At 47.1% G+C, this 27,893-nt stretch overlaps 1 protein-coding gene across 4 annotated transcripts; it reads right to left on the minus strand.

The window, feature by feature from the left end:
- Positions 1 to 524: 524 nt before the first annotated feature.
- On the minus strand, positions 525 to 26,452 carry ARHGAP1 (Rho GTPase activating protein 1). Of its 4 annotated transcripts, none has more exons than XM_064424788.1 (14): positions 26,297 to 26,452; positions 21,217 to 21,400; positions 20,342 to 20,434; positions 15,173 to 15,202; positions 9,920 to 10,007; positions 9,551 to 9,682; positions 8,998 to 9,084; positions 8,299 to 8,397; positions 7,483 to 7,590; positions 6,153 to 6,229; positions 5,686 to 5,763; positions 4,993 to 5,121; positions 4,739 to 4,842; positions 525 to 4,325 (listed from the first exon to the last, which is right to left on the minus strand). In XM_064424788.1, exons 2-14 carry the CDS (start codon positions 21,353 to 21,355, stop codon positions 4,146 to 4,148), a joined length of 1,344 nt encoding a protein of 447 aa, XP_064280858.1. In that variant the 5' UTR covers positions 21,356 to 21,400; positions 26,297 to 26,452; the 3' UTR covers positions 525 to 4,145. The 4 variants fall into 4 exon arrangements, with proteins under 4 accessions (XP_064280858.1, XP_064280859.1, XP_064280860.1 ...); XM_064424789.1 differs by lacking the exon at positions 26,297 to 26,452 and adding an exon at positions 21,631 to 24,291; XM_064424790.1 differs by lacking the exon at positions 15,173 to 15,202.
- Between the last annotated feature and the right edge of the window lie 1,441 nt (positions 26,453 to 27,893).

Consider the following 27,893-nt stretch of genomic DNA (forward strand, 5'->3'; position numbering starts at 1 on the left):
CTACTCCTAATTATTGCATCCTAGCCAAAAAGCTTACTGATGTAACAGGCAAATTGCAGTCTTTAGGAAAAAGTAGTGAACTGAATATGGATCAAGGGGAGTGTGGTGGTCCTAACCAGACTACTGTTCATCAAGTTAGCAATCCACATACATTGAAATGAGAAGGTGCAGGCTTCTGCTGAGTGCATCACCTAGTCCCAGGATAAACTTAGCCAGCTAATCCTAAAGTGACTCCCACTTGGCACCCTTGGAAATCCTAGGCAGACTGCTCATCCTGACAGGAAGATGTTAACATGGAAGAACAGCCCTCTTCAGAAGAGCCAAACCTATACTACTTAATTTTTGTTTTAATTCTGTTTCCAGCCAAGGCTCCTGTAACCTAGTATTTGTTCAGTTACTCACATAGGAGGCATTTCATACTTTCTTTCCTTCCTTGCAGCATGGTTGTGGCTGGCAGCATAGACAGCCCTACTTGTTTCTTGTAGATGTGTCACTGCTGCTGCCACTTGACAAACGTCTGGATCTGAGATTACATTTTGATTTTTATTGAAATACAAAAAGTGCAAACTGTGAAATACAAGATTGGTGCAGATTAAAAAAAAATAAACAGTGTGAACTGTGAAAACTCAGGCCTGCACCTGATGAACATCAACAAAGAAGAAGGCAGGGAACACCAGCAACAAAAGCAAAGCCGAAATTTTTGCACAGGAGCCCCTGTGCATAAAAAAGGAAGTTGGGACCAAACTGGCCCTCAGCTCTCTCATGTCAGCACACAAGGCATCTGGATGGCCCCAGACCCCCTGCATCACCCAGAAGCTCTGGTGTCAGTTCACAGCTTGGGCCAGGGAGTGATCAGAGGCCATTAAGACAGCAGGAGGCTTAGCAGAGGGGAATGTTCTAGGTGCTAAAAGCAGGAGGTTGATGCAGAACAAGTACCCCCACAGGAAGAAATGGCTAATAGCTAACCTGACAGGTAAGCCAGGGAAGAGACCCTTGGGCAGCTCTATAGCAAGGAGAAAATCAACACAAACCAGCACCTTAACTGTATACCACCCCCGACCTATACAAGGCAGAGAAACCCAGCCCAGCCAGCACCTTGCCCATGTGAGGAGGGAATTTAACCCCCTGGCTTTGGCAGGAGCAGGCTCTGGTAACAACCCACCTGACACAGGCTGCAGGCAGGCCCGGGCCAGTTCTTTCACAGGAGGAATATTTCAATACAAGGCATTCAGGAGAACAGACTGCAAAAGCAACCCTGGTTACTGTGCCTGCTCCAGGGCCCTCAGCAGCTCCAGCACAAGGAGCAGCAGAGGCAAGGGGATATTTACAGTGGGTCCCTTCCAGGATTTGCAAGCACTTTCCCACTATGAGCAGTAGTAGTTCCCTGAACACTCTCCGAATCTGCTCCCTGCAAGCACTGAACTGGATCAGGCTTTTATCCCTGCCAGCAGGGGATGAACCAGCCTCTATTTTGCTAAAAAAGGAAACGTCATTTCAAGAATTCACTAAAAAAAACAAACCAAAAAACCCAAAAAAAACAAACTAAATCCCAAAAAACCCCTAAAATAAACCACCAAAGTTCAGCCAGAACTCAGATGCTTGCAGTATTCCCTCCACTTTCCCCATGGACAGGAGCTACTCCAGCACTGCTCCTCTGGCTACTGGGCAGGAAACAGTCCTTGCTGCTCTGCAAGGCCAGAACACACCACCTTCCCCAGAGTGCGCACAGGGCCAGGCCTCATGCACACAGGCACTTGGATTCCAGGCTGCTGAGCTTGGGCATTTGTCCCAGAAGTTAACTGGGCTTGCCTCTCCTCTACAGAGATGAAGGTGACACCAGTGTCAGCTGCAGATACAGTCAGAGCACCAAGTCTCCTTCTCCCCCTACCAAAGCCTCCACAGAGCAGGATGCTTGCAGGGAAAGAGGGGCTGCACTGGGCTCCCTCAGCCTCCACGGCCTTGCCCCTTAAACACTGGGGGAGGTACACCTCTCTCCACACTAGTCCACCCCAGATTACTCTTCCACAGCACATGAGACCTGCTAACTCACTCTAGGAGAGATCACAAGTGCATTAGGAGCAGATTATCTCTCCCTCCAAAACATTTACTTAGCTACTGCTGTGAATTGTTCAGGATGAAACAATTCACATCCTGGCCAAACAGAGAAAGTTCCTACACTTGGAAGAGGGAGACCTGAAGAAGTCAGCAGCCTGGTAGCCTCCATAGGGCAAAGTCTCCTGGTATCCAGAAAGGATCAGATCCAGTCCTATCTTAGAACCTCTCTTGCTTCAAGTCTTAGTAATGTTCACTTTCCTGTGCACTGTTCCCACCCACACGTTGGTGTGCCTCCTCCAAGGCAGCTGCCTGGACCTGCGCTGCCTTGCAGAGCTGCCTACGTTTGCACCCATCCCCATTCCAGAGTTTAGCAAAAAGAGCAATCTCCTTAATTCCTGCAGCAGATGCCACTTACTTTGACTACACCAGGGGCACCAACCCTTGGTCAGTGTTTAAAGGCAGGCTAAAATATTATGAAAAAGCAAATTCTCTTTAGCATCCAGTAGCTTTAAAAAAACAGTTCTGCTTGGTCCTAAAGATTTGTCCCTGAGGCCAGATGCAGCAGGGAGGTCTGGCCCAGGCACACAGGGCACAAGATACAAAGGTAAATCACACCAGTGAAGTAAGGCTAGAAGCTCCCTCCTAAAACCCAGACAGGCCCAGGCTGAGGAGAAGGATCTCTTTTAGCTCAGGCAATGGGAATGAGGCAATGCAAACCCAACAGAGATGCTGTGACAGTATCACAGCTGCCCCAGGGAGGTGCCAGGACCACCCCACTCTGAGCCTGCCTTGCAGATAACATCATGTCTCCTGCTGTGCCCAGGGCATACAGGATGCCTCTGACCAGATGCCAGGGTGGAAAGTATGAACCCAGGAGGAGACACAGCAAAGGCCCTTGGCATGGAATAGCTGTTCCCTCACAGCTTTGGCACAAGTGCTCAGCACCTGGGCAGAAATTTGTAATCCAGGCCTCGTACACTCCATGGTGAGGGTTAGCCCCAGTCCCCAGACCTTCCAACAAGGCCATGCTCTCTGTTACTGTGCTGGGGAACATTGTGCTCAAAAAGACAACTAACTAGTCAAGGCGGCCTGTGCCAGTCAACACAGGTACATGTGCCAGAAGAGGAGGCCTTGTGCTGCTGCCAGGACAGATGGTGATCCTCATGGTGTTCAGCAGCTCAGTGCCACCAGGGTACTTGCTCCTGCCATTCAGACTCACCAGCTGTCAAAGGGTCACAGCTGTCCTGCATGCACAGCCAAGCCTGGCATGAACCTTCCCAGCCAGGCTGGAAGTGCTGCTGGAGGGACAAACACACCTGAGCTGGATAACTACAGAGGCAGGTCACCCACTGCAGTCCAGCAAATGCTGAATAGTACCTGGAGTGGGTGACCCCAGAGGAGCTGGGCTTTGGGCTAAACTCACCTTCATTGCTTTGGAGTCTGACAGGTAACACAGCCCATTGCCATGAGCCTGTCCTTCACCTGCCTGCCAAAAGCAGGGGGTCTAGAGTGCTGTTTGCAAGTGCAGGACATGCTGCTACCTGAAGCACAAGGGCTCCTGCTGCTCCCTTCCCTGCTTTAGTGTCCCTGGGGAAAGGCAGCACGCATGCTCAGTGCTGAGAAATGGCACTCACAGTAAGAATGTCTTCATCATAAAACCCAGCAAGCCCACCCTAACCCAAACAGCCCAGCTGAGGCAAGGAGGGGTGAGCTGGGGCTATTGGGAGCTTGAACAAAAAGATCTGTGCTGAGGAAGGGACCAGGAGGGCAGAAAAACTGCACATAAGGGAAGGAGGAAAAGAAGGCAGATCATCTGAGAGGGCAGAAGACCGGTGATGAGCCCTGGAGGAGCTGCACAGGTGGGTTAGGACTCCAGTCTCAGCAGCTGGGAGACCAGCTCCCCTGCCCATCCAGAGCTGCAGGTCTCCTGCTCACTTACTTGCACACTTTCACCATCATCTCCACAGCCCTCACTCTGCTCATCACCCAGAAGATCAGTGGTCCCTTTGTACTGGAGACAGCTTGGTCACAGCTCCAAGACAAAGAAGGGGGAAGGTGGGCACAGTGTTCAGGTGTGGGCTGGCCTGGATTCAGGCCTCCGCAGCCTCAAACAGCTCCTTCTGGTGGTCCAGCAGGAATTTGGTAAAGGTATTGATGGGATTGATGGCTTTTAGAGTGATGGCCACATCTTTGGCCCAGAGCAGATTTGGGCCAAACACAACTGCCAGGTTGGTGTTTGTCATCTTGTTTCTGTCGCTGTGAGCAGAGACCTGTGTGGGAAGGAAAGAGACAACTGTGAATCCTAGAGAATAGCACAGCAGCTGCCTACCCTTCCCAAAGCCAGAGACAGAGAAAATAAGAGGAGAAAAGCTGACCAGGCTATATCATAACAACAGGATCAAGAGCACTGTCAGATAATATCTCTACAAGTCCAGATCACCACTCATGATCTTCCCTCTTTCTTGAATGGCCATGCAGTGGCTTTCTTGGCAGGAGCAAGTACTTTAAAGCAGATGTGAGACCCCCTCTTCTACTCAGCTACTTTGTAGTTCTACCTCCACCCTGGGGAGCTTCCAGCCTCCCTGGTATAGACCACACAGGCTGTATGCCTGCACCTTTTAGGCTGAAGGCCTGCCTGCACCTCTCAGCGTTATGACAAGCAAATGCTTAGGCTAGTGCCCACCTGCACCAGAAAGGCTGTCAGTAAACGGAGCACTTGGTAGTTTTCTTCCGGCAAATCCTGGAGTGCTTTGCGAACAACTTCCACACGTTTCACCTCCTCCACACCTAAAAAAGAGAGACACGACAATCCTCAGCAGCCATCCTGATGAAGGCCCTGCTGGCAGTCACAAGGTATCCCATGCATGTCTCCACTAAGACATCTTTGCCCTTAGCCAGTGCAACATTCAGGGAGTAGCACTTGTTACAACAACTCACTCTGGAAGCTGACAACATGGCTGTAGAGGCCAAAAGTGAGGAGTGGCTCAGGTAGCTCCCTCAAGAAGGTCTTGAGAATCACAGCAGGGAGGTGGACATCTTCATATTCCTGGAAATCTACATGTACACCTGAGAAAGTAGAGCAGAGACTCAATGCCCACTGGCCAAAACAGCACCTCCTCCAGACAAAGGACAGGACATGATGGCCACAGTCCAAACTAAGGAAGAGGTACTTTAAAAAATATAGAATCCTGAAGTACCACATTTTCTAGCAGAGTGGAAAAATATGTCCCAAAATCATATACAAAGCAGTGCTGAATCCAACACTACATTTTTAGAAGTCATCAAATGAAACATGACTAAGTTTCATCCTGGTCATCTTAAGTCCCTTCAGTATAACCAGAGTAAGATGGTACATCTCACCCCAAGAAACAGGGAAACTTTCAGGGAAAAAAAAGGATAATAAGAGGAATATGAGTGGGAAGGAATATGCTTTCCACACAGCAGAAGTACCAGATACTTCTCCTTTGCAATTCATACTTGGGTCATACTTGGGTCATACCCCAAGATGAGGCTGCACCTACAGACCTATCAAAGAAGGAGAAAATCCATGATGGACTAGTTCCTACACAGCTGCAGTTGCACAGTAGTAATTAGGGAATGAGAGGGGCTCTGATGTGTTTGGGCACTTACCCATATTGTATTTTTGCTGGACCTCTCTGACAACCTGTGTATTTGCTGATCTCCGGAAAATGCCCTCTGTATTAAGAGCTGTGAAGTGACAGCAGATGGAGAAGAAAAAAATCAGCCATGTGAGAATCTCTAAAAATGCTGGCCTTAACAATTATAAATCCATGCTGTGGGGCATTCAGACAGATATCAACAAGTCCCTTTTTTAGAGTACAACAATTCTTTCTGCTTCCACTATCAGACAAAGGATACAAGGGGCATTTGGCTACTTTTACACAAGTGGGAACACAGACTCTTAAAATAAGGAGGTCTCCTAAGCCCTCCACAATCTCACTTGAAGGCTGTCACCTAGGTCAGGCTTTACACCCTATTCTAGACTGCTGTTCTTCTTTATCTTACCACAGTCTTGATGGGAGCTTGGACAGAACAGAGGTCACTGATATGGGACTGCAGTGTCCCCAAACACTTACCATGCTCCCGCAAGTGAGCAATGGTGTCTCTGACCACCAGAGGAACAGGAGACTGATCAGGGCTCTTCTCCCTGAGACTGCACCAAGAAACAACAGGTTACACATGACTGGCACACAGGACTGGTCCTACCCCACATGCAGCCTCCAATTCTTGAATTTACCACACAAGCTGTACTACGTATGATCTTGCTATCCCCATCCCTGTTTCAGCCATTATTCTGGCCTTCTATCCTCTTCACCCATCATGTTACATCATTCACTGGCGCAAATACAAGGTCATTACTAGACCGCAGGAATGTTTTTCCATCCTCTGTAAAAATCTCAGCCTGTATATGCCAGGGCAAAGGGTTCCATCCTCTGTAAAAATCTCAACCCTGTATTCCAGGGCAAAAGGTTTCCCAGAAGGCAAGGATGCTAGTTATGCATCAGGTGAAAAGGGTTACACTTCCTTTTTCTTTCCCCACAGGAGCAAGGGCAGAAAGAAGCTGACACATGAGAAAAAAAATTTTGGCCACCACATTCCTGTAACAGAAGATTTATCAACAAAATGGTCGTCAGGGAAAACCTCATGATGCCAGGGTGCTTGCTGCCACCCTCCCATTGGATTGTCCAGACCACTCGATAGCTGGGAGCTGCTCACCCCTCCCAGGCTGCCCACGAGCTCAGGCACCACGGCACCATGGCAAACACCAGCTGGAAATGTGGCACTGAAGCTGGGGAATGTGTTCCCAGACTGCCTCAGAGGATGTGTCTAGCTACACAGTACTGGCTCCTCCTCATTCCCCAGGGAGGCAAAACCACACTCAGAGTTAAAAATACATTCAACACTCAGTATCACCAGCCCTTGCCAATGTCTGTGTTTGCCTTTGTCACTGGGCAGGAATGGGGAGTGGGATTCACTACAGGCCTGAATAAAGGTGGTTTTAAAATAGAATTTATGATTTGGAAAACAACTAAGAAACAAATCTGCAGCGCTGCTCAAAGTAGCATAGTCCTAAAGAGAACCCTGTCAGCCTCCTACAGACTTCTTTTGCTTAAAAGGAAGTTTCTAGTGCCATAAAGCTGTCCCCATGGCTCTTATTTTGCTCCTCCCTTAGTGACCCTAAATTGCAAAAATAATCTAACCCAGGGATCAAGAGGGTGGAATTGAACTGAGTTAGTCAGGATCTGGACACGAGCACAGAGTTCCTCAGGAAAATTATTAAAGTTTAGTAGGAAGTCTGAACTGCCAGAAATGTCTCAGCCATTTTCTGGTGTTGTTCAGTAATAAATACAGTGACCTCATACAAAGCAAGTCAGGGCAAAAGCAACACAGTCCAGAAATACTCACTGCTGTAGGGAGACTCCAAACTGCTGGTTCGGCAGTGGTGGGCGTGGGGGTGTTGGCTTCTGGGGCACTTGCGAAGGTTTCTGCAGGGATCTCAGGTATTCATCATACCTGCAGCAAAATACAGACTAGTAAAAAGGCACTCCACCTCCCAGAAAGTGCATGAACCCAGCACTGCACACCCACTGGTAGCAGCACCAGACTAGTACAGCAAATTACACCTATGCAAAACTACCACAGGCAGCTCTAGAGCACAAGAACAAACATCTGGTTGCCAGAAAAAAAAAGAAAAAAAGCAGGGAGAAAAGGAGTATCTATCTGTAATCAAGAGGTGGAGTAGCTGAGTAACAGCGTGGGCAGGAGGCCAGGACAGCACTGCTTGTGATGAGACAGATGCATATGTGGGTGTGGGACAGGGAAGCAATCTGGTAGGACTGAGATTATGGAAACTTTGGGAAGCCTCAAAGACAAGCTGAGCAGTGCAGAATGAGCTAAGCAGGTGCCCAGACAACAGCAGATGCACACCATGAGCTCCAGGTCAGTGTTAAGGTCAGTATCTTGCAGAAAGTCCCCAGGGAGTGAGTGGGAGATGCAGGATTGGTGCTCCATTGCAGGAGGATTTTTAACTCAAAGACAGAACTGGGGACTGGGGCCAAGGACATGCAGGAAGGACTACAGAGAGAAACCAGTCTTGAAGCCAACATGTTACCACACCCTGCAAAACCTGAGTGGAACAATCTCTTCCTTATCTTGCCACTCTTTACAAAAGGTCCCCTCTCACAGATCCCTAAACAAGGGGAAGACAGACAGTATTCTCACTTTAGTACTTGGCTTGGGATCCCCAACTGTTCCAGCTTCACATATTCCTCCAGCTCACTAAGGTAATTCACATAAAAAATCTTTCGTCCAAATTTAAAGCTGAAAAACAAGAGAAAGGTAGATATGTGAGGAATTGGGAAATCCAGTAACAGAACTGACTTCTTACAGAAAAGGAGAGCAGAGGGCTGCAAGAAACATCAGTGGGGCAAAGGGTAGGTATGGCTGAGGACCAGAGATGCCACCCACATAGCTCTCTCACTCCATCTATTTTACCAGGAGATGCAAAGATTTTCCAAGATACATTAGAAGCCCTAGCAGCAGCAGGCTCCCTCAAATGGTGGATTTCTCCTTCCCGTGTTCAGCAGTAGGCTTGAGAAGATTTTACTCCCTATTATTTCATAGAGTTATTATTTCAGTATCACAATAAATTAAATATTTGAGTTACAGAGCCTGCAACTTTTTAATTCTACTTGGCTGGAGAGAAAAGGAGTATCACAGAGCTGCAAACTCTGTAGGTTCCTAAAGAGGTATTTCTGGTGTGTGAGCATTTCTGAGCTCAGAAGTAGGAGACAGAAAAAGGAGAGAGACTCCAGGACAGGCTTGGCAGCCTGGGCTCAGCTTGTACCCCTCTGAGAAGGCCCCATTGTTCCCCTGCAGTGTGAACATGCAGGTGAGCCTCCAATAGTGCTTCCTTCCTACCTGATCAGAGGCTTGAAGAGTATCAGGAGGGTCTTGATGAACATGGTTGGGTGCACAATATACAAGGCTTTGATGTTCTTCTTGTACCTGTCAAGAGAAGCCCAGTAATGACAAGCTGCACTTTAAGCAGAGGAACTAACCTTTCCACAAGATTAAGGCACCAGGGTTGCTTCATGCCTTTTGCACTGGGCCACACCACACCCCAGCACTCATGACCTCTGCTCTCCCATGCTCTGCAGCTGTGGGCATGCTACCCTGTATTCCAAGATTCATCTAAAACCAGTGAGCAGCCTCCCAGGAACCTACAATTACACTGTGGGGCTGACACACTTGCACCAGGTCCTGCTGCTTGCCCATCGGCTTAAAGGATGTAACTACAGAAGGAGCTGTTTAACCTATTATTCAGTCTGCATTAAACAACAATCCACCTCCTTAAGCAGGAGAGTAAGTGACAGTAAATTATGATCACCAAGCTACACAGGGGGGCTGGGGAAGATCCTCTGTTAGGCTACAGAACAGCACATAACATCCTTGCTGCTGCAGCTTTACTCACTTGCGATCAAATTCCCTGTAGGCATCCCGCAACCAGCTCAGGGATGGCTTGTTCTCACTGGTCAGGCCATGGTGCAGGTACACCAGAGTGTAGTCACTCTCCACATACTGGTCCAGTGTGAATTTCAGGTACCTAGAACAAAGAACTGAGGAACTCACATTGTGCTCTACTACAGAGAGGCTATTCCTCCCTTTGGGACTCTTTTTGTGTGCCATAACAGAGGATTTGCATCTCCAGCAATGGAGGTAAGCACTTGGGAGGACACGTCCAGCTAAAGAAGCTACTGCAGATGGATCTGTCCCCAGGAATCCAGCAGCTGAGAATTAGGTCAGATTTAAGAAATTAACAGCAGCCTAAGACTCTACTTACCCCAGCAGTTTCACGTGATCTAATTGATGACTTGGGGGCATCCGGCAGGCACTGAACAAAATTACTTTTCTTCCATATTTGTCATCACCTGCAGATAAAATGTCAGAGATTACAAGGAGTTAAATACTTCATTGTGGCATTGGCAGCAAGGGGTAAAGAAAGAATGAGAAACCATCGTAACAAGGCACAGCTGCCAGCAATGCTAAATCTGATTTTCAGCAGTTATCATGGGCCTAGTGTGGAAGCAGAAACCTGAACACCAAAGGCCTGGCAAGTCAACAATGAGAATCAAGAACAGATTCCCTGCTCCAGCCCTGAATGGAGATGAAGGACGGGAAACCAGAATGCCTCCGGGCATATAGGGATGGAGCCAAGTACTGAGCAGAGTGCTCAGAGTATTAATCCTGCAAAGCTGTGCCTGGGCATTGCTCCTGATGCACACACGTCCAGGGAGGCATAGGGAAAACTGCCCCTCACCTGCACAATAATTCCTTCCACCCTGCACACAGTCCAGACTAACTTCTAATAGTCTGGTGCACCTGTTTTTTGCTTCACCTGGAGCTTAGTTCTGCACACAGAACACAGGCCATTCCATACCCTGGAAACAAAAGAAATCCTAGAAAAAGAGCAGTTCCAGATAAGAACTCTTCTGGATGAGTTCCAGATGATTTCTCATCTTTCCAAAGAAAAGTCTCTTCTACAGATGGGCCAAGCAGGGCTGCCGGATTCTCCAGAAGGATTGCAGAATAAGCTCTTCACCGCTTCCTAGATTTTCCATCCACAGAGAGATTTTTCCAGCCTGAGACAGAAGGAGCTGCAAAGTGCAGCACGACAAAGCATTCTTTGTAAAAGCCATGCAGAAAACAGTCCCCATCACACTGGAGCCAAATAACCCATAAAGCACCATCATGTCATGGAGGACACTCCAGCCACCACTTGAGGCTTCAGAGACAACAAGCCAAGTTTTCCCCAAAGCAAGTCTTCAACCATCAGTGGACTTCTGCCAGCAGAGATCTCAGCCCCATGAACACAGCCCAAGCAGACACCAAGCATGGCCAAGCTTAGGAGACATGCTGGGGAATAGAGAGATTTGCATAAGTGAGAACCAGGTCACAAATCCCGCAGACATACAGAGTTTGAGGGAAAGTCTGATTCTCCCCCAAACACAACATCCAACCCATTTCCACAAAGATGGCTTCTTTTTAGCAGCAGTGAACATGAAATGGTTCCTTTAGTATTAAGGGTAAAAGTCTTCCCACCTTTTTAGCTACTCACCCTGCTCTGAAACCTGTGTTTTCTTGTCAAGCAGAGAGTGCAACAGTGAATGGGGCTGTTGAGGCTATACTCAACAATACCCTCCTTACTCCCATATGGTAAACCATCTCACACAGACCACAGCACAGAAAAGCAGCAAGGATCACTACTTATGCAGGACTGACCCGCAATACATCATTCCTCTTGAAATACATCATTTTCCCAGTATGGATTTATAATATTCATGCAGCCATTTTCTCACCTATGCACAGGCTCTGGCCCTTAACTATCACTTGGCTACACTTGCCACGCAGCAACTGAGGTCTCAGAACAGCAAACCTGATATTTCTGGGAATGCTGTTAGTACCAGATGACCACTTGGTGCTACAAATGGCAGCCAGAGAATTCATACACACCAGCCATGACATTAAGATGCCACCAGCCCCATTTTGTCCTCATCTTGCCAGAACAGATTCTCTTGCTACTTTATTCTTTTTATTTTCACCTTGCAAGTCCCATTTTCAAGTCACTAGACAACACAGAATTTGCTGATGCACACAAGGCAGAAATTCTACCAAAGCTAAGGACACTGTGGCAGCACTAGGTAGGACCAGGAGCGGGGTGGCACAGGCCATCACATTGACATTCACATGCGGAGATCGGGGCACTGGGGAGGACGCATGACCTGGAATGCAGGACTAGGAGAGTGATGCAAGGCTCATCTGGAACAACTGGGTACAGTCACAGCCAGGCCACAAGACCAACATCACACTGCATATCCCATGGTAGCCCACTCTCTGCCTAACCCAGTTTCTTGGTAGGTCATTGTGAGCTTTAGGGCCAGGTCTAATGTAATTGAGCTGTCTAAAAGACTAAGTGCAGGTTACAAAGTCCTGGGCAAGGAACATGGCATATTGTGACCCTTCCCATTGGTCTTGTGCAACTCATATGTCTCTATCTGAAGGACAAAGGGTCCTGCCTGTATAAAACACCAAGACGCAGCATTTGAGAATCTGTTGAGTTTTATAGTCATAAAAGAGAATGGTCAGAAAGATAACAGATCTTTGCAGATCATATGTAGCTCTATGCTAAATTCAGAACAGATGATCTTCAGTTAACTGAGGCTGCATTTCACGCCAGAGTGGATGGTCTGAGGGCCAGATGCAGACTTCAAATTTAATCAAGGCAGGCCTCTGTGGTGTGCAGCACAGTACCATGCTCATGCCATGTTGTGGGTGGCTATACACTCAGCTCAGGCTTCTGGGCACTGATTATCAGACCTGACAAATCACAATTCCAGAACGACATACCTTAAATAGCTTTCTCTGAAATGACATAAAAGCCTACAGCAAGGCCTATGCAACGTCTACAGTCTTGTTCCTTACATAGTCTGGGATCGCTGGTGAAGAATAAACAATCTATGATTCTTTCAAAGGGGAGATGGCATGTATTCCCTGGACAATTTCCAGGACCAAGTACATCAAAAGATAATCTACAGTGCCCAGGATGACTGAAAAAGGAGTGGCCTGCTTTGCCTTCCAAATCAGAATGAATTTATGCATGAGACCTACAAAGGAACCAGCATGCCCTCTTCTGAGTTCTGGGTTTTGCTCCAGTTTCATCACACTGAGCTCAGCCTGTCAACACAGAAACTTTCAAAACCATCAACTGCCAATCTTGTTTCTACCTGACATATATCTGATCAGTCTCCTTGTTCAAGACATGACAAAATCAAAAATTCAGCACCAAAGCTGAATAATTAGTTGCTCCAATTTATAAACAAGAACCTAAAGCCCATTCCATGCATTCTTGTTGGAGGAAACTACCTTCAGGTGGCCCCTCTGCCTCCTACAGAACAGATTCTTATCAGGTTTGATCTTTCCCAGATGCTCCATCTCTTGTACTATTTGCTTTCCTGTTTGCAGTATTAATCTTGTGTATCTAGGTTTTCACCCTTTGTTTGCAATTCCAAATAGCTGAAGTTTCCACTGAACACAACTACAGACCATGAAGTAATCACTTGGCTTCTCAGGCTGCCTTCTGCCTCTCCCAGATGAGGAATGCTCAGTAGCTAACAACAAACCAATAACGCATTATTGGTACTCACAGAACACCTCAACTTAAAAAATATTTTCAATGTACACGGGAATTAAACTACCTCCCTGAAGGATGTGATTCAGATTATTTTGCTTTTAACAACAAAGAGCAAGACAGTAGCCAATATCTAAAGCCAGACAAGACAGATGCTCCTCTAAAGAGATATGAACTTGCAGCACTGATGGACATAAGTCCCTGAATATTTTTATGGCACTTTTAAGGCCTGAACTGTGTTTTTCTTCTCACTTGAAAAGCAGCATTTCCAGGGCACTTCTAAGACAAGGGGCAAGGAAAATCACTGCTGTGTTTCCAAGCCATGAGTGCAAGGCCAAACTTCTAAAAGGGCTGAAATTAAAATACTGAGGCAAATGTTTCAGATGGAAGCCTTCAGGAATATGAACACATTACAGCAGAAATTCACATCAAGATGGCAGTAATGTCCCAAGACAGGGCATTAAATGAATTTACACAGCCAACACAGAAAATACATACTTGGTATGCAAATCCTGTTATTTACTATTTCTGGGTAAACAGAAATATATCCATTACATATTCTGAAATATATCCTTTAGCATTTATGTCATGATTTGAGGCAGCCTAACTGCAGTCTAGAGATTGCTCATTCCTCTCATCAGGTTGCCTCAGTTAGGTGCCCATCTGGTTTAAAGATTCATATGGGAATATCCTAGTACTTTGATACTGAGACAATGAAGATGGATAAAACTTGCCACCAAAAGCTAGTGTTACTGCTAAAACAGCAAAGTTAACAGAGTTGAGGGACAAGGAAAGAGCACCACTACAGAATACCAGAATATTACTATACAAGTTTCACAAAGCTTAGCATGTTTAATCAGAGCCACTGTGAGTAAAAAACCTGTCAAATGTAATTTAATTTCAATTAGCTGTGCTAAACTTATGGCACAGCTGGGAAACGTTTAAGCATAGTAGATTTTAGCTGCCTATTGAATTCCCAAGTGGATTTAGCCCTGAAGGTAAGGAGATCAAAGCAGAAGTATTTTAATACATGATTCATCCACCTTGATATTCCCAACATCCAAACACTGCCAGAATCAGAAAACCTTATGAAGTGAATATAGCTTTAATTGATACAAAATATACTACAGGGTCAGATTAAAGAATGCAGAATGGGAGAATGTCTGAGAGCATAGAAAAAGGGGGAGAAGACTCACATAATGAGGAAATGAGAATCAGCATTTCCATTAATTGTGTGAAGGTCTTAGCAGTAAGAATTTCACACCAATAGAAGTTTTCATGTACATTGAGAAGCATGAAAGCACCAGCAGCCAAATTATTGAGACTTAGGACTGAAGTCCGGAGAGTATTAACAAATGCTCAGCAAGCCCAGGGCAGTCAAGCATAGCTTTGGGCAAACAAGTTACCAGAACAACATCTCTGCAGCCAAATGGAGAAGAAATAGATAACAGTTGCTTTCAGATGGAGAATCCAGTTTAAGTGCCAGCTGCTCAGCACATGAGTGCAGCAGCAGATCATGTGAAAGAATAGGAAGCAATCCTAGAATGAACTTCCAAACTACATATGATAAGAGGATGAACTGGAGCTCAAACTGAACTGGTCCAAGCAGGCCACCACCATGACAGGACAGGAACAGGATTTACATTGAGACCCATGAGCCCCAAAGAGCCCAAAGTAAAGCCCACACACCCAATTTGGTTCAGATGATTCTGCTGTGCCTGAGGCAGAGGTGCAGCCCTCAGACAACAATTTTGTGCAGCCTTTGGATTCCTGAAAAATTGCCAGTGCAGCCTAAGGCTGAGCAAAGTTTGGGCTCCCCTGAGACAGTCCAGCTACAGGCCATGGTCATGCTAAAGGAATACCATGATCTACAGAACCAAATGTTAGTGCCACAAAAAATCTACCTACCTGGTTGGGCCCCATCAAGTGCACCCTGGTCTGGAGGAACAGAAAAAAAGTTATAGCAAGCCAAGCTTTGCATCCTTTCCCAGAAAGTAATCATGAGGGTAAAGTCTGAGAGCCTAGCCAGATTGCCACTGGGATGCATTTAGCTGCTGTCCTGTTGCAGGATTCAACCTCCTTCCATTTCATCTTTCCCCCATGCTCCTCTGCAAAAAGCAGCCTCATCTAACAATTAGAGGCAATAACAGCAATCCTTGATTACCAAATCTCCTTTTTGAAATTGCAACTAACTCTGTATAAGCAAATTTCTTGCCCTTACTGTTACACTTCCTCTGCCACCAAAATGGTAACTGCTGTACTGCCACTTTTAAAAGGGTTAATTGCAATTAATTCTGAAGTTCTCTGAACAACTTCAGAAGTGTACAGAGAATGGCATCATACCATACGAATAACACATCCCACACCCATTACTTTTTTCATTATTAGTAGATTCTGAGTAAAAAAACAGAACTGTCAATTCGAATTTTAAAAAGGTTCCTATAGTTTATGAAGGCATTGCACTATCACACCCAGCCCCTTTCCATCACTCTCACAGCTATATTCTCCACAGACCCACAGGAGCCTTTGCAGAGCAGAGCTCTAGGAAGAAATTCTCCATTCTCTTAGTCTCCCTTATAAACTTAAAATTCTAGATACTCTCCCTTCCCTTGACCTTGCATATCAAAATATGGTGCACAAGCTGGGCTTGCTTTGGATGGACTCAATTCTATAGAAGCAATTCTTATTTTTTTATCATACAAAATATTCTTAAACAAACAAAAAAGTTAAAAGCTGGAAACTACATTCAAAAGCAGCAGAAATGCAGGCAAGTCTCTACTAATGGAGCCAGTAACAATGTATCATGCCTGAAGGGAAAAGGACCCTTGTTACCCTTTGCTAATGGGCCTTTACTGAGTCCATTAGCCACCAAAGACACCCTGCCACACAAGTTTTGTCTGCCACTTCTACCTTTGCCTGCTTAGAGAAACAAGAGCTGCTGGTGCTCCAAGATAGATTTTACCTCCCCATGTCAATCACCAACACCTACAGCAAATCATCAGCACCAGTTACAGCTTTGGCACCTGCAGTCATGTTTGTTGGGTAGGTTTGGTACCAATGAAAATAGATTTACTGCTGGAATTGCTTCAATCCAGTAACACAAAAGAAAGTACACTCAGTTCTCCACCTTGTTTTCCCAATTCAGTTACAGGTCTTACATATATTGGCATCACAGCTTTTCTGCAAGGACAGCCTCACAGACTGACAATTAATGGTGTGAGGCAGCAGATTCCCCACACAGACGAGCAGAAACATGCTTTGAGCTCCAACAAAGTGTTGAAATCACAGGGCAGGGATTACATAGCTGGAGTATATAGTGACAGCCACTTTCCTGACCACTGATACACCTTCTACCCTCCATGGCAGTGAGAAATTCATATGGCAATATATGTTAGGCTCCTGTTTTCTTATCCCAAAAGAAAGCAAGGTAGTTACTGGGTAAAATGGGAATGCTGATAAACCTCATAGCCATAGTTTTGCACATTGACCATAAAGAAGAGACCAGTAGTTCAGACTGGGCAGCAGAATGAGGAAGGAACACCTTGCCAGAGCTGACAAGAGTTTTGCTCTTCCCACACAGCCAGAGGTTTCCAGTATGAATTGCCATCTCCAGAAACCTTTAGACTATTATTAACTACCTGCCTTAGTTTTGCAATTCAGCCTGAGCTAAATTCAAGGCCAAGACTATGTCACGTCTAGAAGATGGAAGCAGCACCTTTGCCATTTAAGAACTGGCAGGAGAACACAGAAATTCTCAACATAACAGAAACTTGGGATAGTTCCTTAACAGCCCTCAACCAGGAGCTTGTGTTTCCTCCAAATGCTATGTGACGTAAGCAAGGAAAAAAACACACTCTGCAGAAGTGGACTGTGCAATGAAATCAAGCCTCCTCTCTTTCAGTTTCAGGCCACGTGTAAAGAAGAATTTCACTGCTACAGTGCTCACTAAAAGAGGCACTCGGAGTCAAGAAGAACAAAAACAGAGACCTCTCCAGGGCCTGTGCAAAACACTCCGTAAACACACACTTTAAGGCAGGTCTGAAAGGACCAGCAGAACACCAACATCTTCCTTCAGAAAAGCACCGAGTCCCGGAACCAAAAGAATGTTTCCTTAAACTAAAATACTGTGATTCCTAACAATAACTCCAGTTCTGAAAACTCCCTCAGGACTGTGGCCCGGATGCCTTTTGCTGTCATCTTTGTGTAACACACCACCACATGGGACAGCAGTGACATGCCTGCTCCTTTCCCATGGACAGCCTCTTCCCACAAGATCCTAGTCCCCAGAAGAGACAGGAGCATAGGGCACAAAGGAGAGTCTCCATGAAACTGCTGCACTATTTTTAAGTGGAAAAACAAACTCCAAAAGCTTATTTTCCTAACAAATTCTGCAAAATGTTTTTCAGTACTTTCCTCTCTTAGGTCAGATAGACTGAATTTTCAAATCCAGCGTGCCTTGGACTGAATTAAGGTCAGCTAGAAAACGAGTGTGCTTTTTGCCATCAAAACTGGGCTTTTATTAAGTTATCAACACCATGCACACATCCAGCAAGAAGCAATTACTTTTCTGACCACACAGGATAACACTGGGATCATGGAGTTCAGCCTGAGGATGGGAACCAGCCTTCTGCTTTTGTCTCAAAATAGCATCATCATCCCAGAACATATTTCAGGGCAGGCAGGAACAGAGTTAGCCACAAGCTTTCTGCTCTGAGCTGCAGAACAGGGAAGGACATGGGACAGAAAGCTAATGAATCAATAGAGTGGATAAAACTATCCTTGATCTGCTGCCATTTGCTAATATTTACAAGAGATGTAGGGTAATTTTGTTTCAGGCTCAGCATAGCCAGTTCATTGCACCTGGAGCTGCTGACAAACACAATTTGTCAGCAGAGCCACATCTGAACAGTTTCATATTAATTCTCCAGTGAGATTTTTATTCTCCAAGCTACCTCTAATAGGATTTTTCCAGACTTTCCCAGATTGTTGGCCTCCAACAACAATCCAGAGAAGACTACCCTCTCAGATACTCTGAACAGTTAAAATTCTCAACTACTGACCACAAAAAAATTTAACAGCTTCCCCAGAACCAAGATTACAAGTGAGACCTCTTTGATCAACTTCCCAAATTCTCCTTTCAGGAGATGAGAAACCAGCAAGTCTCAAACCTACATGGTAGCAAATCCTCTGTCTGGATCTGTGCTCCAAGCTCTCCCAGTGCCAAGGAAGGCATCACACCACAGGCCATGTGTGGGACCATCACATGCTTTCAGACACATCAGCTACCCGTGAAAACTGGCCAGCAAGAGCCAAGAACAGAAGCTTCTCTGAGCTGTTTCTGCACTACACAGAGACACTGCAGGCACACAGAGCTCACTAGGAATACAAATTTAAACCACAACAGGGAAGAGTTCAGAATGCAGGCACGGCTCTCAGTCAGCCACCATCCCACCCCGGAATCCTTGCAGGAAGCTGGCTAATTCTTCATTAGCTACCCTAGACCATGTCAAATGGCCACATGGCTACGTTCCAACAGCCACTGACACACACGTCCATTGGAGTGATACTCCATTCAGAGAGCTTGTCAAAGAAAAAGTTATGTTACCTTGGAACAGAAATCCCTCAGAAAGAGTGCTGTTTATCTCAGGAGGCAACAAAGTACATCCTTGGTATGGGCTGACATTCCAGCCTTATCAATGTCTCTGATCTAAACTCTGCTAAGCACTTTGTCTGAAGCTTAGCCTAAAGTGAACAGCTGTTATCATTTAACTCACCCTTTTCCAGAGTCCTCAAACACCAGTTACCTGTGCCATTCACATTCCAAATATTCTGACTATTACCACTGAAATGGTGGAGTCCATACATCTGTCCCTTTCCAGTTTCAGCAGCAGAGACCAGGGTGCAGACCTCTATAAACCCCAGTCCTGAAACTCCAGCTTCATGGAAAAGAAGCTTAGCAACACATTTGTAAATGAAAACACTTCTGGCAAATCTATAAGGCATAACAGAACAAATGTCAAACACCTGGCCTGTCAAACTGAGCAGGAAAACAATAAAAAATGTTTTGAGTCTTTCATTATAATTTTGTTCCACAAAAGATGGAACATGAGAGATCAGGAAAAAGAAAGCTCATTTGAGAAAACTGCACAGAAAAGAATGATATCAAGACAACTCTTACCAAAGTAAGTGCCTGAGACTCTTTCCATTGTGGTCAAACTCTGCTGCAGAACAACAACCCTGAATCAGGAGGACACCAGCTTGTGCCTCTGCTTCCTTGACAATTCACATGTGGGGCAGGGACCAAGGTACAGAGAGATGGCAGTAGGTGGCAGCAGGAGGGGTAGGAGGTGGCTATAGTCAAGCAGGAAGTATGAATCAAGTCACAACAAGTTGTAGAAGTGCTTCTTTTTTAAAAAAAAACAAGGAACACAAGACAAACTGGCCTTACCCTTCACTCAGGCTTACCAAAGCAACCTAAAAAATAGCTCCAAAATTCTTTCTCATGGAGGTCCCAGCAGTATATCACCAAGGGTTAGCATAAATAAAATAATATGGACAAGAAAACACAAACAAAATCCAAATGCTTGTGACCCTGAATGAACTGTTTCCTTGCAGTGGAACACAGGCCTATTCCCCCTATTTCAGATTTCTGTACAGGATGGCAAGCTCTGGTCATTCAGATATGAGTGATGCCACCTACTGTGGATTACTCAGTCGGCTGAGGACCTTGCAGCTGTATTGCTTAAGTTCATAATTTCTGCAGCATTATCAAGCAAAAACCACTTTTGTGCTCGGGATGTAGTAAAGAGTCATATCTAAAACAATTAAGCAAAAGCAACTGAGTCCTGACAATAATATAATCAAGTCAGCAAGAGCCAAGAAATAACCCAAGTTTAGGTGAAGTCAGCGGATAATTACACATATCACAAACATTCAAGAAGTTTGGTGCTCTTTCTGTGCCACCTGTCATTGCCACTTGGGCTTGGCAAACAGCAGATGTCCCCAGAGCCCTATTAGAAAAGTCCTTCCTCAGCCCAGTTGCAAAGACATCAAAGGAGAAAACAGGAAGATTCCTACCTGCTACTTCCACAATGTGGTGCCTGGCGATATCATAGTAGGGATCATCCCACTGCAGGTGAGTGACAGGCTCAGGGGAGCCTTTGGAGTCATCTGAACAAAGCACAAGAAACAAGTAATCAGAAGAAGGGATCTGGAGGACATTGGCAAGTACAGAAAGATAGAGATATAAGAAAAAATGGCACTTCTACATGGGAGGGACTGATGTATGCAACTATACACCTTGAAAATCCACTTTTGAAATTCTGAGTGGACAAGAACAGCAATGACTTCAGAAGAGTCCTCTCAGTCCTATGAGATCCATATGCGTCCCTCAGAATGTACACTCTCTCAAACAAATGCTCAGATACGTCACAAATATTCACAAAGACAAAACCCAAGGACACCATCATGGCTTTTTAGGAAAGGAGAATCTTAACATAGTCCCTTGATGGATGGTCATACTATATATCCTTGAGCTAATTTTCCTGACTGCTCTGTTCCTAGTTCACAGCACAGGATTTCAGAGCAACACTCAGATCTCCAGCCCCACCTCCCAGATGGAAGTTTGAGACCATTCCAGTCCAGAAAGCCAAACTCTCCTGCAAGAGACCATAATGAAGCATACTCAAAGATTTACAGCACATCTATTCTGTCGGTACCAAAATGCAGTCAAGCACAGGACTGAGAAGAGGTTATTTACAGCAGCTGGCTCTGCACTTTTAATGCTGTTCAATACTGAGGCTGATTCACTTGGGTGTGTACAAGTTTAATGTGTCTATAAAGCTTTTAAATGGAGCTGGGGCTCTCTGTATATGTAGATATGACCACAATGCTGCAAGACAAACAACTGCTTTTTGGCCAAAACCCAGATCCCAAACAAGCAGGATACTTACCTGATTTGGGAAAAGCAGGGACTTCATCTGATGGCCAGTTCTTATCATCTATGGAGGTCAGTTTGAGCTGGCTGAGGGACTGGTTGGTATCATCCAAGTTCAAGTCATCCTGAAGCTCCGAGAGTGGGTCTGTAGCCATGGTCTCCAAATACTGCAGTTTGTTTCGCTGTGTCTACAACACAGACTGCAGAGATTGTTAGGTGAGACACAGAGATCACAAATCTACCTCCCTACAGACACTTCCTCCTCTCACTGATTTGCCCCCAATACTCCCTTATCCTTACTTATCCAGAGATTGTGTCCCCTCCCCCTTAACACAAGCAGAAACTCCTCCTCCTCCTCCTTGCCAGAGGCTCAACATGTCAGATTCTTTCATGCCAATTGCTATCAAAAGCCATCAAGAGCTGTACCAACCCTCTCAAGGAGTCTCTGCTTGACCACAGCTCTGGGCAGAATAGTTTTTCTCTCCTGAAACAGAAGCAGCACCAGGACTCCGCAGAAGGCGACAGGCTGCACCAGCCCCTGCCTGATACACTCCCTGTAGGGCTCCGAGCTCCCCCTCCCTCCGCACGGCTGGCACAAAGCCCGGCTCTTTCCACAGTTGGCCCAGTGCTGGAAGCTTTCCCAAGAATCACCCCCCCTTCCCCCCATAATGGAGAACCAGAGCTCTCAACAACACTGAAGTGAGTGCTTCAGTGTGCTTCGATCTGAACAGAGAAGTGAGCAGCTCCTTAAAAGAGGAATTTTTTAGGCGGAGCCATTAAAACAGGGAGAACAATACGCGCACAATCATCATCTCCTTTCAGCATCACCCAGTAAATCCTATCTTCTACACAATAGCTAGCAGCAAGGAATCACCTCTTTCATTTAAAGCCATACTGCCTGAATATTTTTCACCAAGCATGTGAAGAAACCAAAGAATTAAGAGGGTCCAAGAAACAGACAGCTCAGTGCATTTGCTGTTGTTTGCAAATATTTCCCATTTTCATCTGAAGCAGAAGATACATTAAAGCTGGGACTGAGCTAGCACAGCATACAGGACCTCCAAAGAGTACCAACTCTTAGGGACAATCCTTGGGAAGCAGCTGTTATCCTCTGAATTCAGTCTCCTGGAAGTAAGCAAGGAAACATTAAAAAGGACAACTGTGTAGATCTGGCCTGCTCACACAGACCACGTGGACAGTAATTCAGAGGTCAGCAGGCAGCAAGCCAAGAGGAACTGTAGAAAAATCAAGTGACACCTTGCATCAGCAAGTCTCAATAGCATTGTTTCACAGTGATGCTTATTTTGCTTTATGAGGAGAGCAAAGGGTTCAAAGATGATCTGAGGAGGCACAACACCTTAGTGTGAAAAGTACATTCACAGTAAAGCTATTTCCTGTAGCAGAACGGAGAGGGGGCAACATTTTGCATCTTCCATCCCTAGAGCTTGAATGTGTATATTCATCCAGAGAAAACAATGAAACAGTTACTCAGACTGAGCACAGAGGACAAAACCTGTGAGAGATTGAGCTCTGGAAGGTGTCATGTCCATGCTCATGTCTATACTTGCCACCAAGCCTGGGGATGCATTTTGAGAGCACAGGAAAATGGATATTCAGTGGTGCTCTTCTCCCTCTGGAACATTCCAAGCGTACTATTTACCTCCTGTCCCCCCTTATCTGCTGCTCACCAGTTCATAACCAGTTTTCACCTCTCTGGGGCTCCCAAAGGACTGGAAGCTATTGTTTGTAAATGCAATGATTCCCAAAATATGAAAGATCATGACATATACAGACAGCAGGTCATCAAGACAGCACATCAGATACACAGTCCCACCACTGCAGCCATGCAAAGATCCAAGCAAAATTATTTTCCCTTCCCTCTGGTCAGGGCTGCCAGAGCTGCCTGACCTCCTCTGGTCTCGACAGGGTAAGGAGCAAGAAACCAGGTTCCCTAGCACTGTGAGCTCATGCTGGAGCCACGCAGCAGTGGAGCCAAGGGACCAGGACTCCCCACCCCTAGCAGCTGATCTGATTTCTATGGTAACAGCAGGCACTGACTCCTATGACTCAGCGAGCTTAAAGCATTTCCCACAGGAGCTCAGCAGCCCCAAAAGCCAGTGCTCCATGCTGAGGAAGCATCCATGGCTCCCCAGGACAGCCTCTCAGCATTCACAGCTCTCAGGGACTTCCCAGCCCTAGTGGGGCTGAGACGCCTTTCATGGGAGATTCTTGGGGACGCCCAGTAGCAACCACTTCCCCAAAGCCAAGTCCTGAAAACTTGGGGACCAAATCCAAATTCCCCCACAGAGCAGTGATGGTACTGCCACAGGGCCAGCAAGTCACCAAGTGTCCCTACACTTGTCCCTACACTCACCACTTGGCTTCACAGTCAGCTTGCAGCACTTGTCCAGAGACAGTACTGGGAGATTTCCCCTGAGGGATAAAATTAATCTTAGTGTGGCACCATGTGGAAGAAGGAAGTTGTTAGCAGGATCCACACTGCAAAAAGTGTGAGATAGAGCCCAGTGGATAGTGCTCTGACCTCCTCCCTTGGGAAAACAGACAAACCTCTCCAGACACCTTCACGCAGTTTTCACAGCCAGCTCCATTCCCTGGCCATAAGTTACTGCTCCATGGTTTTAATGGAAGCAGGATCCAGAGCAGACCTCTTAGATTGCAGGTCCTTCTTGTGAACCCTACTGTAGTACCCAGAGATCCACAGAAGGTTTTGCAATTTTTCTCCAGCCCTTTCCCAACATACAAAAGGCAAAAGCAGAGGGTCTCACATCAGATAACCACAGAGCAGTTTAGGACATGCAGTCCTCTGAATGCTTGGGAGCTAGCAGGCTCCGAGGAGAAAACTGGAGTTAGCATGTCAGACACAAACTGAGGATCTTCATATAAGGATACACATTTCACTTTCCAATAGTGCAGCTGCATGAGATGCTTCCCTGTGTAGTCAAAAATGATCCCTAAGGATCTGTCATTAAACAGAAAATCCATATCTACCATGGTGATATAGTTGTTAAAATGAGTAAAGTGTTTGTTAAAAACATTTCCTGTTTTTTAACAATAAAAGACAATTTCAACAGATTTAATTCAGTTTTAAAACTGCATCTGTTTTACATAAATGTCATGATAAGATGCAGGTGGTACACTCCATATAGCAAATAATAAGAAAAATTACATATCTAGATTTTGAAAAACAAAAATTCTGGCCAAAAATTTAAAACCTAAAGAATAACACATGGCAGCAGAAGCATTTACTTACTGCCAGGCTCTAAAGAGCCAACTGTTACCTTTTTTCTGAGTATTTAAGTATGTTTTCTGCAAATGCACTACACCTGAACACTTGCTGTGTAATAAAAATTAACTTTCCTAGACAAGAGAGACATATGATGGAGAACAGCACACTCCACTAAAGGAGAGAACTCAGACCATTAAAATACAATTTTCACACAAATTCTGGAATTCTGAAGGTTCCTTATATAAGATCCAGAATTTACCCAGGGAAGACCATTCACATCATATGCAGGAAATCCTGGTAGCTGCTGTTCATGAAAACTATTTTTTTTCTGCAATTTCAGTTTCACTACTTTTCTATCACTTATTTCTAAGCTACACCTGCTTGGTAGTTTCCTTTTCCTGTTTCTCTTCCAGACGTACTATTAGTTCAGAAGTGAATTACACTTCAAAATATGTCCATGCATATATTACCACACCCTGAAGCTGTTCATACAATAGAGAATTACACAAGCAAAGTGGCCTCTTCTTCCATGCAAGACGAACAAGCAATGGTCAGATGCAACACCGTCCTGGTTCCGGGATTATTTTTATGACTCTGCTGCCATCCACACCTCCTCCCAGTTTCAGCCTATTTGCACAGATGTCTCTTTTCCTGTACACATCAATCAAGGCCCTGCACTTTGCTAGTGTTAAAAACAAGCAGGTTGAAAGAAAAGGGAGCAGTTACTCAGCAGCAGACCTTCAGGGTACTCACGTGCATGAATGAGGTCCAGAACCAAGACTCACTCACAAAGCCCACCCCTTGCCTTCCCTCACATCAAGACTGATAATGCCACCAAGAGCATCACTACCCTGGTACTATCCTGAAAGAATGTAGAGGTCGAGGGCCAGACCTTGTCCTGGCTCACCATGACAAGCAAACTCAGGACAGACACACTACTGCTCAGGGAAGCCCTTCGGCCCTTCATTATTACAACAGCTTTTTAATTGAGCAGCCTTCCTTCCCCACTCATCTCAATCCGTTTGCTGAAGGCTACCTCCGTGCCCGCTGGAAATCCACTCCAGCGAGCAGTCAGCTTCCCCCTACTGGTTCTCTGCAGGGTCTGAGGGCAAAGGTGCTGAACTCTCCAAGCGTCCTCTCCGGAGCTGCTGCACAAAGTACAGAAGCTGCTCTCGGTGCCGTGCAGGACCCACGCAGGACTCACACGTGAGGGAGGCAGCGGGGCACACACAGCCCTGCAGCCCTCCTCCTCCACCACACACCTGCTCTCTCCCGTTCCCTTCGACTCATCTCCTGGGAGATCCCCGAGCGAACCTCAAGATTGCTTACGAGACTCACGAACTCACTATTTACACTGTTACAACAAAGGTTCCCGAGTACACGCCAATTGCCTGAGGGCAGGACAAGCAGCAGCCCCCGCTGCTGGGCACCGGGATTAATGGCAGCCCGCGCCAGCCCCGCCGCAGCCGCCGAGCTCGGGAGCGGCCAGCAGCAGGCCCGGCGGTGCCCGCGCCGCCTGCCCCGACCAGCGGGGACCGGGACACCGCGGGCTGCCGGCCCGGCTCTCCCCGCCCGGCTGCCCGCGGCGCTTCACCAGCCGCGCTCTTCCCGCCAGGCGCGCCCCGCGCACGAACCGAGCCGCTCCCTCACACAGGGCGAGCCCGGCAACACCGGGCGGAGCGCTCGGGGCCCCGGGCCCAGCCCCGGCCGGCTCAGCCCCAGCCCCAGCCCGGCCGCCGGGCCGCTCCCCCGCCCCAGCAGCACCAGGACAGGCCGCCGGCCCCGCTGCTGCAGGCAGAGCCCGGCCGCACTGCCCGGGCAGCCCTCGCCGCCCCGCCGCTGCCGGTACCTGCCGCCGCCGCCGCCCGCCCGTCACCGCCGCCCGCCGGAAGCGCGGCCTCGCCGCCGGGGTTCCCGCCCCGCCCGCTGCCGGCCGCCGTCCGGGCGCGCCCGCCGCTCCCTCGCAGCGTTCCGCCGGCACGGAGCGCCCGAGGCCGAGGGGGCGGCTGCGGAGGCGCGGGGGACCCGAGCCAGCCCCCCGCAGAGCCCTGGTAGGTGCTGCCGAGGCCCAGAGGGGGTGGGATGAGCGGCCCGGCCTTCCCGAGAGTCGGGTGTGCGCCCTGCTACCCTGCGGGACGGCGGTCCGGACCGTGCATCGCTTTTAGGAGCTGCCAGCCGAGAAGGGAGCGTGTCGCCCTGTTTTATGCCAGTCATGGCAATACGTCCTAGAAATACTAGTGAAACAATAGGAATGCTGCACAGGTACTGTCTGTGGTGAGGAAACAGAGATTCGTTCTTCTTCCCCAGTTTAAAAAGGAAAAGATCATAAAAGTAATGGTTCTCATGGCAGAACCCCAGGATTACTGCATAGCAGAGTATCCATCTCCAGCCTTCACCTTCCTCATATCCAGCAGCAATCATGTCACATAACAGCCAGCCTTAATTCACCCGTCATGCCTTTTGTTTGTGTTCGTGCAGGGGATCCTGAAGTCTCCAGCAGCTGATGAAACCACAGTCCTCAATGATCCTGTTAGCAGGCTGTCCACCAAATATTTCCACAGGCTGCAAGAAGCTTCCAAACATGAGCCATGACAAGCCGGAGTGCTGGGGACTGAGAATCAGCATGTCGAGCCCCTCTCCAACCATTAAGACCAGTGGCAGGTGCAAAGAAGAATTGGATAAGATTGTGGATCCCAGATCTGCAGCATAAAAAAGTGGAAATGGGACAGCAGGCAGCAAGTCCTGGAGACCTGGATCTGTTGCCTCCCTCAAGCAGGGTTTGATTCAGTGCTCCTTTGGTTGGCAAGCCATGCAAGGTGCCTGCTGTGGCCAGCCCACTCCAGAAGTGCCTGAAGGATTCTGGTGGCAGGACAATTGGGCAGGAAGCCCAGTCAGTCCTACAGAAGGAGAGACTGTAGAGATTTGTGAGAAGGAGAGCAAAGCTTCCCAAACCTTCAAAGTGGCTTTCGCAGAGCATGGGGGGAACAGCTCACTGGAGAGGCCTGAGTGGCAGGAGGAGTATACACAGCTGGTGGAGGATTATTCTGGCAGCCCAGGCCCCTGTCTAAAAATCTCTGTCCCAAAAAGGGACGATCAAGCACAGGTGGTGCTCCAGGGAGTATGATAAAGCCTTCCTGTGGCTCTGCCACCCCAAGAAGCACCACTTTGTCCACCCTGGCCACAAGCCCCTCCTGTGCACAGAGTGTGGCAAGAGCTCAGAAGGGAGCTTCCAGAGCCATGCATTGGCCCACGGGGCTGTGTGGCCATTCCAGTACACCCAGTGTTACAAGGTTTGCTGCCCCAAGTGAGACTTGCTGGAGCATGAGGTCCTGCACACTGGCCAGCACCCCTTGTCCTGCCAGCAGTGTGGCAAGGCCTTTGCATGCTGGCTGTCTCTCTGCATGCACAGGAAGATCCATTTGGCTCTTCTGCATCTGGCCCAGCTG

The sequence above is a fragment of the Passer domesticus genome, chromosome 6 (genome assembly GCF_036417665.1).
Source record: "Passer domesticus isolate bPasDom1 chromosome 6, bPasDom1.hap1, whole genome shotgun sequence".
NCBI lineage: Eukaryota > Metazoa > Chordata > Aves > Passeriformes > Passeridae > Passer > Passer domesticus.